Source organism: Rattus norvegicus, chromosome 4, assembly GCF_021556685.1.
Source record: "Rattus norvegicus strain SHRSP/BbbUtx chromosome 4, alternate assembly SHRSP_T2T, whole genome shotgun sequence".
Taxonomy (NCBI): domain Eukaryota; kingdom Metazoa; phylum Chordata; class Mammalia; order Rodentia; family Muridae; genus Rattus; species Rattus norvegicus.
The window spans coordinates 125,490,565-125,505,295 of record NC_141537.1 but is presented as its reverse complement, the minus strand read 5'-3'; the positions used below and the strand labels follow the sequence as shown (position 1 = coordinate 125,505,295).

General features: G+C 50.9%; 1 protein-coding gene across 13 annotated transcripts in view; it reads right to left on the bottom strand.

The window, feature by feature from the left end:
- Nucleotides 1-14,731, bottom strand: part of Slc6a6 (solute carrier family 6 member 6) — a 73,795-nt gene that overhangs the window by 7,261 nt on the left and 51,803 nt on the right. For 8 of the 13 annotated variants that reach the window (XM_087656314.1, XM_087656319.1, NM_017206.2 and 5 more), the window contains 7 exon segments: nt 11,818-11,952; nt 10,704-10,807; nt 10,459-10,583; nt 6,786-6,898; nt 3,280-3,417; nt 1,873-1,975; nt 1,327-1,427 (listed from right to left, as the gene is read on the bottom strand). In XM_087656314.1, the coding sequence (XP_087512440.1) occupies nt 1,327-1,427; nt 1,873-1,975; nt 3,280-3,417; nt 6,786-6,898; nt 10,459-10,583; nt 10,704-10,807; nt 11,818-11,952 (819 nt within the window). 13 annotated transcript variants of the gene reach the window in all.

Here is a 14,731-nt window from a genome sequence, read left to right as displayed (position 1 = left end):
GAGGAGTTAAGAGCCACCACTCTAGAGCTTCTCTCTTTTAACACAGATGTGACTTTTAGGCATACACAGCAGGTACACCATAAATGCCAAAGGCATGGATGAGCCCGGCAGCCAGTGGCCTAAACGCCGTTATCTCTTGGCACACCACGGTCTGGTCCCAGGGACAGGATGTAGACCTGAAGGGTGGGGTGAGCCTTGAACCTTACAGCTATGTGGAGTCTACCTTTGCCTTTGAGAGGGGCTCTGGCTCTGGAGGAACTGCCCTGTATCCTTCTCCTCAGAAAACGAGGCACCCCACAGGGTGCCATGGCAAAAATGATCCACTGCTCATTGCCTAAAATAAGGTCTGATGGGAGATGGTGGTACATGGTGAGGACAGTTGGCCCACAGGGGCCTACCCTTCTCTGTTGCTTTCTGCCTAGAAAGCTGTAGCTTCCTTGAAGTGAGCCCCAGAGGTGGGTGAATCTGGTCTCTACTTAGCCTTTCCAGCAGGGGGCCTCATTCTGCCACCATAGTGCAGTCCACCTCTGGTCCAGAGGGTAGAGATCAGAGGTCCGTGTGAGATGGACCCCAGGCATAGACTAGTGTGAACAAGGACAGGTGTACTGGCCAGAGCCCAGCTGACTGCAACCCTACCTGGATTGGCCCTCCAGTTGCTGTCTGTGGTCTCTTAACTTGGTTGCGGGATATGTGTGCCGAGAGCCACAGTCAGACTCATTGGATTCTAAACTGTCACCTGCCTCAGTGGTGAAGTCTCACATCAGAGTATCCTTGTCAAAGAGGTGACACGGTGAGTGAGGTAAGGAAACTGAGGCCCTGGCAGGGGAGTGAGTTGGCATGTCTATTAGGTCTGGCCTGGGAATAGAGGTCACAGGAGAGAGAACCTGTTCATCACAAAGCACTGGTTTTAAAGCAAGGGACATCTGGACTCCCCAAGGTGCTGACCAGGAACAGCAGTACAGGTGGAACTCCTATGCATGAAGGTCCTTAGGGTATTGGCCAGCATCTGCTGTGAAAGCTCAATGGTACTGAACAAGCCTCAGAGAAGGTACCCATGCAAAACCTCAAGGCTAGCTCCAAGGTGGTAGACAGAGGACAGCAGCCTGGCCTAGTGTCCCTGATACTGCCCTTCCTGTTTCTTCTTCACAAACTCCTATCAGTCCTACAAAACCCTACACAGCCAAGGCAATATACCCCTACTGCAACATGCCCCTACTGTCGCAGCTGTAGCTGAAGCTGACTTTATCAGAGCCCATAGAATATAGGAAATGCTAAACAGAACTAGGGATCACAAGGTGACAATGTCAGGCCCGGGGTGAAACTTACAACACAGAGAGCTGGAGTGATGACAGCCCAGCTGTACTTCATCCAGGGTCCAGGCCGATAGCCGATCATGTCCTCAATACCGTCATATAAGTTATCACCGCCTACGAGAGAGAGCAGCGGGTCCCCGGTGACATGGGAGCCAAAGCCAGAATAGCCCTGGGGAACAATGCAGCAGGGGTCACCGCCTCTAACCACCAGGCCTGTATCTCCACACCACGCATGACCATGTGACACTCAGTGCAGCTGGGTACCTGCATTTTTTGCTGGAAGTCTTAAGACAGAGACCACATCTTAGGTGTGGTCAATCTCAGCTCTCTAAGAGGTCCAAGTGGACCATTTCTGGGCCACAGAGTAGGTCACCACGGGTTCTGAGGTGACAGTGTTATATCTATAGCGACATGTTCACATCTTGTGCCTTCAGTGGCATTATCTGTGACATGCTCAAGGAGCAACCCGGAGTGAACCTTCCAGGCAAAGAAAGCGTCTCCATTATATTCTCTGCCCAAATGAGCGGCTTGAAAAGGGACGTGCAAACATTATACTCACCATATATCCAGGCAATAACAAAACATTCAAAGAATGCGACCCACAAAAGGCATACACCACTAGCTGCATAGTAGTCAAAGAGTTGAAACACATACATGCCACCCTAGAAAGGGAAAAAAAAATCGAAGATAAAGTTGGTTCATTATAGGGTCTTCAATTCCCTTCATCTATAAAGGGCTATGGTAAATCAATACTTTTTTTTTTAATTCCAAAGAAAAATGGGCAACAGCTAGGATGACCAAATACAGGTACTTTTTAGAAAGAAAGAGAAAGAAAGAAAAGAAAGAAAATGAGGGAGGGAGGGAAAAAGGGAGGGAAGGAGGGAGGGAGGGAGGGAGGAAGGAAGGAAGGAAGGAAGGAAGGAAGGAAGGAAGGAAGGAAAAAATATTCAGGTCCAAGTGTTGTAGTGGCTTATAGGTTTACAACAAATACTCTAGAAGTCTAGACAGGTGAACTGTTGTGAGTTCAAGGCCAGTTATAACAAATTCAACTTCATGCTTGACAAAACACACAGGGTTGAGGGAGAATACAACACATCTTAGCAACACAATGGGTCATAGAATTCTGCACACAGGGTGAGCCGAGTCGCGGGGACCAGTGCTCGGTGAATAGAGGCTATCTGACTTTAGAGGGCATTTCTTAGTGCTTTATAACCTTCATTTCTATTTGATGTGAATAGGTGTCCTGCCTACAGGCGTGTCTGTAGACCGTGAACATGCTGGGCCCCTAGGAGTAGAGTTACAGACGGTTGTGAGTAGCCATGTGGGTGCTGGGAATTGAACCTGGGGCCTCTGGAAGAGCAACCAGTGCTCTTAACCCCCAAGAGATCTTTTCAGCCACAGAGGGGGCGTTCTTACAAACACTTCCCTAAAAGTTTCTTCTTTTGGTAAAGAAAAGTGAAGGCCTGAGCAGGGTTCGGAGTAGTGATTGACAACTCTACCTCAGGCATGTTAGTGCACTGAGGGAATGGGAGCATGCTCTGGGGAAGGCCGGGCTCATGCCCTCTTAGCTGCCCTTTTCCCAGCCACTGAAACCTCTAGCCTTCAACCTTTCTGTTCCCCCAGGCTCCTGGCTTCTTTTCCTCCTATTTAAGTATGGTCCCCACCCTCTGGGAAGAGGGTACATTCTCCTCAGCAGATACCCACACAAATGGTAGAGCATTTGGCCAAGCAAGTGCCACAACCTTAGTTTGACCACAACATCTCAAAAAGGGGGATAAGGGGGAAGCTGCATGATCATTTGAGAGCTGGACAGAATAGGGATTGGGGGCCAACCTAAAGGAGGTGTGGTAAGGAGAACCTCCCTGCCCCCTGGGCCTCTCTCCCAGCTGCAGCCTCCCCTGTGGCCCTGAGAAATCCAAAAGTAGGAAGGGAAAAACTCACATCATCCAGAGCACTAACTACCTACCTCCGTCACCATCGTCAGCCCCAGCAGGTAGCTGATGCTGCACACGATGGCAATGAAGATTTCCCGACGATAACCCTTCCTTAGGAAGGACGGGTAAAGATCAACCAAGGATGTGATCTGTCCTTCGACTTCAACAAACTGAGGGGCAAGAGGGAGACAGAGAGAGAGAGAAGGGTGTAAGAGGGCTCAACGCAGGCCTGCAGCTCAGAAGGAAGGCTAGGCTACATCTTATGAGACCCACCTGGAAATCCACGTAGCCAGACCCTGGGCTGTGCAGGCAGCCACTGTGGTCTGTGGTCCAAGCAAATCAGGAAGTATGGCTGCATTCAGGCCATTCCCACCCTTATCGCTGGAGACTCATGAGGGAGCAGCTCTTTCTCTAGGAAGCCAGGACCAGCTCTCCCCCTGACACACTTGAGGGGAGGGGTGTGGCCATGACAGCCTCCCTCCTTTGTCAAGGCTGGTGCTACACACATGTAAGCAATGAATGCCTAGCCCGGCCTTTCACAGGGGCTGCTCAGCCACAGTGTGGTAAGGTCAACCTTTGCACTAACCAGTTGGGAGACTCTGGGTGAAGCCTGGCCTCGGTTTCCCCATCTAGAGCACTAAAGGTACATCAGGTCTGACTTACATGGTAGCTTAACCCCACTGGAAATCCATGACCCTGTTGGTTCCAGACATAAAGAAAATTCTGGAACATTTACACACACACACACACACACACACACACACACACACACACACGAGCGCACGCGCGCAAATCGTGTTTTAGGATGATTATCAGTCTCTCTACATCTTTCCAATCTTGCTTGTACCTAATGATTTACCTTGGAAACTGTGCTATGTCCCTACACAAAGATCTATCTTGCCGTCTAACAGCGGCATAAAACTGCGCCCTCTGGATACATCGCCTTTCACCTACCCAATGATACTGGCAACAACATTCCTAGTTATCAGTCTCTAAACACACAAATATACAAGTCTGTAACAAGGTCTTGGCAGCATTTGGGGGCTTGAGGGCCACAGAAGTACTTCAATTAGAGGAGCCACACCCAGACTGCTCTGAGTCATTGAAACATTAAAATGCTAAAGACTGGGCATGTAAGTGCCTGAGAGTGCTCACCTAGTAGGCAGAGGCCCAGGGTGCACACCAGGAATCCCAGCAATTAGGAGGTAGAGAGGCAGAAGGCTAGGACACTTTCAGAGTCAGACCTAACTGAATTTAAGGTCAGCCTGGTCTACATGAAAGGCCATCTTGAAATAAAAAGACAAAAAAGGGTTGGGGAGAGAAGTCCCCCTGGCATTCCTACAGGGAAGATCCAACCACGGAGGCCTTTGGGAGGTGGTGAGGGAGTTGCAAGAATGGACGCGATCAGAGAGAAGATCCCTTTCGTGTGTCCTAAGGGACAGAGAGATAATCCCATTCATGTGCCCAAAGATACAGAGCCACTCTGAGGCCAGGATTCAGGAGCAAGATGACCAAGAGGCTCTTAAGCAGAGCTCTGAGAGAGGGGTGGACCTCATGACTTCTAACTGATGTGCCAGAAGGGGAGTTGAAGCTGAAAAGCAGCTGAGTGGCTAACTGGCAGCTCCAGGGCCAAGCTACGAAATGAATTAGGATGAATGGCTATCAACCAGAGCCAAAATAGTTTCTCTGGCTGCAGAAAGGGCATCTGTGACACGGAGGTGGGAGCACGGCAGGGACAGGAGCTAACGTATAAAAGTCTGGGTGCAGTGGTCTAAGAAGAGCATGTGTCTAGCATAGGCAAAGCCCTGGATCCCATGTCCAGCACTACAAATAAAGAAAACTGTTGGCACGGGGCTTGGGGATCAATGCCAATTGAGCTGCACATGGGAAAACAAATTGGCTGTGTGACACTGGGCATGTGGTGGCATCTCACGCAGTGATGATACCATCAGGCCATTTAAAAGGACCAAACCTTGGGAGCCCTGATCTAACAAAGTAGGGTAAAGAGGAACATCTTAAGGCAAGCTTTCACAGCCCCCCGAGATTCTCCACTCAGCCTATGGCTCAGCTGCAAGCCACACAACCTTCACAGAGCCCAGATCCCCCCACTCCCAAGCCACTTGTGAGCCTCAAGGCCTGTTTGGAGCCCTGGCGGATGTCACAGATGTCACGCTTAGCCACTTATTAACTTGTGTTTTTGTTTTCTTCTTCCCCTCTGAGCCTGGGAGATGTTCTAAAAGCCACTAAAAGGCACTGCATGGGGTCTGCTCCCAGGGCCAAGCAAGCTCTCAGAGCAGGAATCATTAACAGAACCTCGGCTTGTTTACAACATCGTCTGCCCATCACCAATTCCACAAGGATCTGTTTTTCTGGTTTGGAGAAGTTTTTGCTGCCTTCTCCATTAATCTTAGCTGCCAAGTCTTGCATTGTGTTCTTGACCTTGTTAGCTGTCTCCCCTCTCTGGACTGATTCACCTCCACTGGTTCTGAGTCCCCAGAGACCCATCCTGTCAGGGCCGTTGGAGGCCATGCCCTTGGGAAGTCTCCCATGAGGAGTCTCCAGGACTGATCTCACAGCCTATTGAATTTGATGAACTGTTCCTGAAGTAGCTGGGCTTGAAACCCACACCACACAGGAGTCTCTCCTGCCTTCCCAGTCTCTATAGCTGGTCTGAGCCCATGATCACCTGCCCCCTATATACCACAGTCTCCCTCTTGGAGTTTGAAAAATATCCCACAAAAAGACACTTCAGGAAGAGGGATACCCAAGCCCCCATGAATCTCACAGGCACCTGAATTCTCTATACCTGGCTCTGAACCTCATGCTTCACAAACTGTACCCATTAACCAGGATGAGGAAACTGAGGCCCAGAGGAAAGAGATGAATGTGGCCAGTATCACACATAATGATGTTACCTTCCTGAGCTAGATGCAGGCTGGCTGTCACCAACACTCCCTGATAGTGAACTGCCTATCCCTAGCAGGGGGCTAGGGCAGGATGTAGTTCAGAAGCATGGGGGAAAGACTGGGGCATGGCTCAGGATAGTGTGTGTGCTTGGTACATGTGAAGCCTTGGGTTCTACCCAAGAAATAAAGTGGAAGTACAGATCAGGCAGATATTTTAGCAACCAGACGATGGGGGACAAGCTGGACTGAACCAAAAGCAGTTTGCCAAATGTGGTTCGTCTTTTCTGGACATATTTGGGACTGTGGTGGCCCAGGCAATGATTGACGCATGTTCTGATATCTGTATCTCTGGGTCCTGGCCTTCTATTTCTCATTTATAGTTTGACCTTAACCACACACCCAGTCACCCTCATCTCCTTGCTCGAAGTAACAGCCTTCAGCGTTGGGGGTGGAGGGTCTCCTCCCACTGCTGGGCTGAGGCCTTTTTCAACCCAGAGCCCTGAAGGAATCAAGTTGAAGCCTCTGAGGTGGGAGTTTGAGGAGGAAGGGTCTGAACATGCCTCAGCTTCGGTAAGGATGGCTTCTCACAATGAGGCTGCCCAGGCGAGCGCCACGGCCCCACATACACGTACCTGGCTGTCCAGTCCAAGCAAGAGGAGCATAATAAAAAACAGAATGGACCAAAAGGTGGGCAGCGGCATCATGGTCACAGCTTTTGGGTAGGCAATGAAGGCCAAGCCAGGACCTAAGGGAGAGAAACGGGGAGGGGACACAGGAGAACACACATCAGCACCATGCTACTTCAATCCCTGGGCCTCACAGAACACTCACATCTGAGTAGGGAGGGAGATCGCCTAAGCCCAAAATGCAGGAGGAGCCAGAGAAAGAGACCAGTGGGGCTCGGGAGGGGCCCCATGTAAGCATCTGTCTCCTATCCAGCACACGGCCTCCTCTCAAGTGAATCTACACCCGTATAGACACGGGGTCCTAGGGGCAGGGAGTGGGACTGAATCTGGGGCTCAAGCAGCCAGAGATTTGGGCAAAGGAGGACCCTCCCCTCACACACCAAAGCGGCACATTGACATTGGCTGGAAGGAAAGTCGTGGTTATCTGATTCGTGAAACCCTCCTTTGCAAAGAACCATTTCTGTTTTTTTAGTTAATGGCTAAAACACTGTTTGAATGAAAAGAAAAAAGAATTTAGATGCCCAGCAGGGCAAATGGTTCTTCAAGGACATGCCTGTGTACCCAAGTTCACTCAAGGCAAGGTGAAACCAGTCAGGCCTGTGCCTAGGCCCAGGAGACTACCCACATCTCAGTCCTCAACCACCACTTCGTTTATATGCTTCTGGGGGCATCAGGTTCCCCTAACTGAAGGTCGGTAGCCCCAGGATCCTTTATCTTCAGATTCTCGGAAGTGGATGCCACTGCCCAGAAAAGGGATCTGGCCAGACTCAGAGGCAGAGGGGGACAAGCGCTCTGCCCACTCTGAGCGCCTCTCACAGGGTCATTTGAACACAAACATCTTCTGCTTGCAAACACCCCCCACAAACAGACTCCTGGGGGAGATTAGCTAGCTGGTACTGAGCCCACTCGAGGGCTGACAAACTAAAGTAAAATCAACTACTAGAAACAAAACAAACCAATCAAGAAGAACTACTGGCCAGACTGCTGGAGACGGGGAAGATGTTTTACCCTTTAAAGCAAACCTCAAACAAGCATCAAAACTGAATGAATGGCTTAAGGGAGGAGGGTACAGGGGAAGGGGGAAGAGTCCACAAAAACAAACCAATTTTGAAAAAAAAAAATTTCACTTAGTAAAGCATCTACAACCCCAACTGTGGCAGAGGGACAATGCTGTCTGCTCAGCCTGAGGAATGAGAAACCCTACTGAAACAATGACCTGGGGCAGCCACTGAGTGGGTGCTAGAAGGTGATTCTAGAAGATTCTGTGAGGGGGAGGGGCGAGGCTGCTTATCAAGCCGGAAGCTGCTTGAATGAGCAAGACTGAGGGGAGGGGGCTCAGGACACACACCTTCCCACCTGGGACATCATGAAGCACACTTGGACTCAAGTTAGAACCAAAAACATTTGGCTCCCCCTGAAGTTCAAAGCTCTGGACCTACCTGCCTGAGCAATCAGGGCTATAGCCAACTACAAGATGGCTATAGATGTAACCACAGATGTAAACGTGGTGTACCCCAGCCCTCCCCTCCGCACCAGGCACTGTGAACAGAATCGGTTTACTTCTTTCTGTCCCTTTACTTGAGATTTTCTCAAACCAGCCTCAGGAGAGGGGCCAAGCACCCTTCTTTACAACCACAGTGAACTCAGGAGGATAGGAGCCAAGAATACTTAGGCCACTGTGATGCCCTGCTGGCATAGCACACCATGTCCTGTCTGGAATTCCCTTGGCTGTGCGATACCCTTGTTCAAATGCACTTTTCTTTGTTATGGTGCTTGCCAAAACCAATCTTAGAGTCACTGTCCCTCTTGCTGTGCTGGCTGCTCAAAGATCACTGTGGGGAAAGAGTATGGACGAGGCCTTTGAAGTGGATAAAAGAAAAAAAAAAAAAAAACCACTGGGGCTGACTGACTACATGCACGGCGTGAAAATACCCATTGTGCACAGAGATCACTTTGGTGGACCCATCTTTCTCCCATAACAATTTTCCTCTGTGTTTTTGGTGGAACCCAGTTACAGGTTTGGAATCACTTTGCCTGTGTAAGCGGGAACAGAGGGGCTGGAAGAGGTGCTGGGCCCCTTGCTATACAACTTCCAACACATGAGGCCATGATGATCGAAGTCTCTGTGCCCTCGGGTCCTTCCCTGCCTTTGGAGCCTCTGAGCTGAGGATGGGCAAATAGTTCTTCTGAGTGTCCAACTGGGACACAGCAAAATAGGTATGTGTGTGCGCACAGTGTGGAGTTCACACTGGGGGAGGGCCTCAGGTATGGCCCTGCAGCAGACAGAGGATGAGCGGTCCCTGAGATCCAGAGGTCAGAGGATCGAGTGAAATGGCCACATTGGATGGTTCTCCAGACATGTTGTGGGTGGAGACTCAGCAACCGGATGCATTGCCTATGAGCCTAGCCTGCCCTGACCCGAACACAGCCCATTCTTTGGGGCTCTTGATTTCAGCTGAGACACCAATATCTAAACAATCCAGACACACAGTGCCAAGGGACCCTCTGACCTTCCAATGCCAAGCTCGGGACCAGAGAACTAGGATGACCTCACATTTCAAACATAAGGAGATCAAGGGAAGGGAATGGCAGGGATTTGGGGTACTTTCCCCATCTGCAAAAATACCTCAAATAGCAAAGGACAATCTGTTCTATCTCACACCATCCCTTTGTCGTGGAGGAAGACCCAGCCTAGGGCTTTGGCAGCCTCTAGAAGGCCCCAGAGGGGCTGTGAGGAATTAGGTTAGATAACACCCTACCACCCTCCAAGAGAATGGGGTGGGAGATGGCCTTTGGGGATATCCACCCCAGAACCCTATCCATTACAGGGCCACTCAAGCCCAGACCCCTAAAATATGATGAGGTAGTAGGAGTCTAGTCCACGTTCCAGAACCATCTTTCCTGCAGTTCTGGATCCCATGTTGCTAAGGAAGAACCCCACTTTGTGCAGAGCCCATGACCCTAAAAGTGACCATCCATTCTGTGAATGTTGGCATCTTGAGTAGCAACATGGGACCAACAGGCCCCCAACTCCCCAAAGGCAACAGTGTCCTCATATCCTAATCTCAAATCAGCTCTGTCATGGCCTCTGAGTGGTGTTCCTCCCCTGCCTTCTCACTCCTGGTGACTGTGGAGGAGGCTGGGAGGGTGAGGTTTGGTAAACATACACAGGAAGGACCGAAGAGTGGATCGGCTTGGCATTGGAGCTCGCCAGGAGCCAAATGCAAACCACAGAAACCAAGGCTGAGATGGCAGCAGTGCTGGTTATGGTGTCCTAGCTGTGGCTGACCTGGGCCTTAATTAGGAAAGCAACTCCCATGGCTAAAACCAGCGGTTTCGGGGAAGTCTTGGGGGCTTGGAAGACCACAACTAAAGCAGCCACCAAGTCCCATCTCAACTGCCCTTGTTCCTCCCACCTTCAGTGGGCCAGAATGTACTGAATACCTTTAAATGTAGTCTTTGTACTCAGGTATGGGAGCACGTCTTGGGGTGGGGGAGGGGATGTCTATGTAAAAGCCAGGCTCCCTCCATCCCCCTGGGGTCTGGCTCCATGCCTGCAGTACTCATCTTACACACTAGGTGGCAGTGCCCACCACCACTGCCACCGACACCACCGTACCTGACTCAGCCACATCAGCAATGTCCACCCCTTGCTCTTGTGCCATGAAGCCCAGGATGGAAAAAATTGCGAAGCCAGACACAAAACTGGTACCACTGTTCAGGCATCCCAGCAGCATACAGTCCCTAAGTTACACACACGTCAGGGGGTAAGTTAATCACAACACAAGGAAGCCACGCTCCCTACTTCTCTTTTTCTTAATCATCATTTCTAACGTTCACCGGGCCCGCCAGCGCGACACTTGCCTGTACGAGTTATACTTGTACTTGTTATAGCTTCCCAGTGAGGTCATGGCCCCCAGGCAGATAGCGTAGGAAAAGAATATCTGAGTTCCAGCGTCGATCCACACCTGAGGAGGGGAGCAGCATTAGTGTGGTTGCCTGGGGTGAGCAGAGGAACCTGCCAATGAGAGGACTTCTGACCAATCCTGACAAAGTCTGCACGGGATCCAGTGTTGATGAGCTGCGAGGAACCCCAGAGGAAGATCTAGAACCCCAGAGGAAGATCCTTGTATTCCTGTATCAGTTAAGGCTACTAGGGTTAGGGATTTAGCTCAGTGGTAGAGCGCTTGCCTAGCAAGCGCAAGGCCCTGGGTTCAGTCCCCAGCTCGGGGGAAGGCGGGGAGGCTTCTAACGCTGGAGTGACCAGAGGTACTTCTGAAACCTTGCTTTTCATATCTACAGAACGAGCCTCCTAGCCTACCCTGCCCCTCCGAACTACTTTCCACACTCAGAAAAGAATGGTCTTTACTCTGAATCTATTCCTAGGTTGCCATGGTCATGACGTCAAACACAGCAAGGCTGCATTGACGGCTGTGAGGGCTTAGTCGGAGACCTCAGTTAGAGCACAAGGTATTCCTTATCTCTCCAGGCACTGTAGCTCTGGAAGACAGCAGTACGTTCCCAGCTCACAGCTCTGGATACCCACCAACCCCGCTCTGCTCCAATTTTCAATTGCTTCCCAGGGGCTTGGGAGCCTGGGACAAGGTCTCAAAGGGTGCACTCAAAAGCATCCAGAGGTTTTACCAACTCTGACACTCCTCGGCTATGTGCTGAGACAGGGGGACTTACAATATGAGCCCCTTGACCTTCAGAGCACCATCAAGTCTATCTGAGGATGGCATCCTGAACATTGAGTCTCCGGTCCTGGTGTGGCTGGAGGAGGAGGAGCCCTTGCCTTAGCTGGTGCTTGCCTGAGGCAGGCTCTGTAGCTCGGAAGGACTGTGAGCCACTATTGGCCCAGTAGAAAAGTACCAGGCAGAAGTATCTTTGGCCACACTGGGCATCAAAGAGCAAGAGGAACCCTGTGTACAACCGATTTATTCAGGGCCTTGGGACCAGGTACCCCATCCTGTTCTACCTGTGGGTCCTCAAGGCGGCTGATGTTAGGGTACAGGTAGAATTTGATGCCTTCACCAGCACCTGGCAGGGTCAGTCCACGGACCAGCAGCACCAGAAGCATGGCAAACGGGAAAGTAGCAGTGAAGTAGACAACCTGTTGGGCGAGAAGGAGTTGGGTAGAATTGTGAGGATCCTTGCTGCAGTGACGGACCAGCAGGCAAACCTCTTCTCTCTGAGGCAGGAAGTTGCCCTGGGTGCAGCAAGGACTCTAGAGACACACTGCTCTCCCTGTTGTGCAATCTTCAGTGTGATGCTTGACCTCTAAGCCTCTGCCATCTTGCCTAAATATGACATAAGGGTCTACCTCATAGATAAGAAATAAGTAAATAAATTCTGGTAGATAATTTACATAGTTCATTCAGGCGCAGACTTTTAAAAAGCAGGCAAGGTGGAAAACTAATCCACCCTTTGAAAAGACAATGCACTTGGAGAAAGAAATACAGACAACACAAACGTAATCAACTATCAGGGATGTAGGCAACAGCTCAGCCTGTGGTCACATGGGCTGTCACATGGTACTCAACACATATCGGCTGACATTCAACCGTCAGCACAACATGGGGTTAAAGAAAGGGCTGGAGAGATAACACAGTGAGTGTCCTTGCTGCAATGGCTCCTCGCTAAGACTGGCTGCTTTTGAAAAGGACCCAAGATTGATTCCCAGCATCCAGGTGGTAGTTCAGAACCATTTGAAATCCCAGTTGCAAAGGATCTGACATCCTCCTCTGGTCATCTCTGGCACCAGGCACACACATATATTTAGGCAAAATACCCATACATATTTCAAAAACAAAAACAAAAACAGATAGAAGCAGGCGTGGGTGCACATCTGTAATCCCAGCACCCAGGAGCCTGGGCAGGTGTGTTCAAGGCTATGAAACAAGGGTAGCTTTTTCTAGAGAGATGGCTGGGGCAGCAGCAAAGTGATAGGGGGTGGCAGCAACAGTTTCACTGCCAAAGATAGGGGAGGGTCAGCTCCAGCTCTGGGCATTCTCTTGCTGAGAGATGCAGGCCATGTTGGGTTTCTTCTCATACAGAATGAGGACAAGAGCCGCAGCAGCCCTTATCCAGGGATGGGTGAGGATCCACACGGTCAGACAACAGCAAATGATTGTCAAGATGCACAGCCTGATTGACAGTGACTCGAGAGGTGGGCAGGATCGTCTCGAAGGTCACTTGTAGGAGATCCACAGGGTCATACTGTGTGTTCCAGCAGGCCAGGGCTGGGATGAGGGAGAGATGGATAATAATACCCTCTGCCTGGTCCCACCAGCTGTTCGGTCGGCCACACCACTGCAGGGCAGTTGGCCATTACAATGGGTAGAAGGCCTGAGGGAAGACATCGCTTTCTAGGAGGTCAAGCTCCTTGGAGAGGAACTCAGGCACAGTGCCTGGCAGCTAGTTTCGCCACTCTTCCTCCTGTAGACTAGGTGTCCCCACTTTAAGGGGAGAGACGTGGACTGGATAGGCTTAGGTTCCTGCTCTGAGGCTAAGATAAATAGACTGACCCAGAGGGTCAGCTGGAGTTCATGGCTCATCTGTCCTACCTCCCAGTTGGCAACTGTGGCTGCCGCTTCAAGGGGAACTCTGACCTCACCCTCTACACCAAGGTCTTCAGGGAATGTTTGGAAACACTTATCAATCCGGACCATGGTGGCATTCTACAAGGCTAAAGGAGGGCCCTCTCCTGCCTGCCACCCCTCCCTTGGATGCCTTTTTCCCTCTAGGCCTCTGTGTCCCCAGACACCCTTGCTTCTTTTCCCTTGATGGACTGACGGACACCTGGGACAAGGGCCAATCAGGAAGCTACTAAAAGTATAAAAGAAAGAAAATCCTCCTGTCCCCTCCCTTCCTGTGGGTAGGCAGGCACCCCTGGCCAGGTCCCCTCTCTGAGGCCCTACACAAAACCACACCCAAGTTGGTAAACAATAGCCACAGACAAGAGTGCCACAGGGTTCCCCAGAGGGCTAGGACACTTCAAAGTCAGTGGATTGTAGCCAGAAACGCTGGTGGGCTCACTGGGGTGGGGAGGGCTTTCTGGCTTGCCTACTTACTTACTATGTGCTCAGCATGGTGCTATGAACTTACTTAATACAGGCCATACCTGGAGAAGCCATTACAGGCCACACGGGCCATGTCACCTGCCTGGAGTCCCCAGTTAGAAGGAGGTGTCAGAAGTGGCATCTCATTTAGGCCAAGTACTTTTGGGGCTCCCCTATCTTTGGGAGTGTTACTGTTGCTGCCACCTCCTCTCACGCTGTTCCAGCCATCTCTTTAGAAAAGGCTAACCTTGTTTTGTAGCCTCTGCTACTCCTTGGATGAGCCCGAGAGCCATTCTCTCAACTTTTCCGTGACTGTTCCTAGGGATCCTCTAGGGAGAGGCTGGTGCCAGGCGCCACCTTGGGCCCCTGACAGTGGCCCAGTAGGCCTTGCTGTGGGACGTGGTATTTTTCCACTCCTGTTGCTGATCTTTCATAACAGGGCCAGAGGCCTTGTGGAAAATGGAGGCTTAGCGGGCACCTCATCCCTGGCCCTCTGTAGGTTGGTGGATTGCAAGGGAGAGCTAACTTCTAGTCTCTTGCTACTCAGCTTTACTTGAGAGCAGATGGCCTGGCCAGCAAGATCTTTCAATCACTCACATTACACGAGGGGAAACTGAGGCTGGGCAGGTAAAGTCATTCCATTTATAACGGGCAGAGCTGAGTTCAAACTCACAACTAACTAGCCCTGTCTGCCCCATTCTGCTTTGTTTCTGACATAACAGGTTGTCCTGGGGTGTGACCACAGACCCAGCCACATACACGTCCAGGCCCTCCAGACTTCCACTGGCAGTCTGTCTCCTTGTGAGAGGAGAGCAGGAACATACCAGGCTT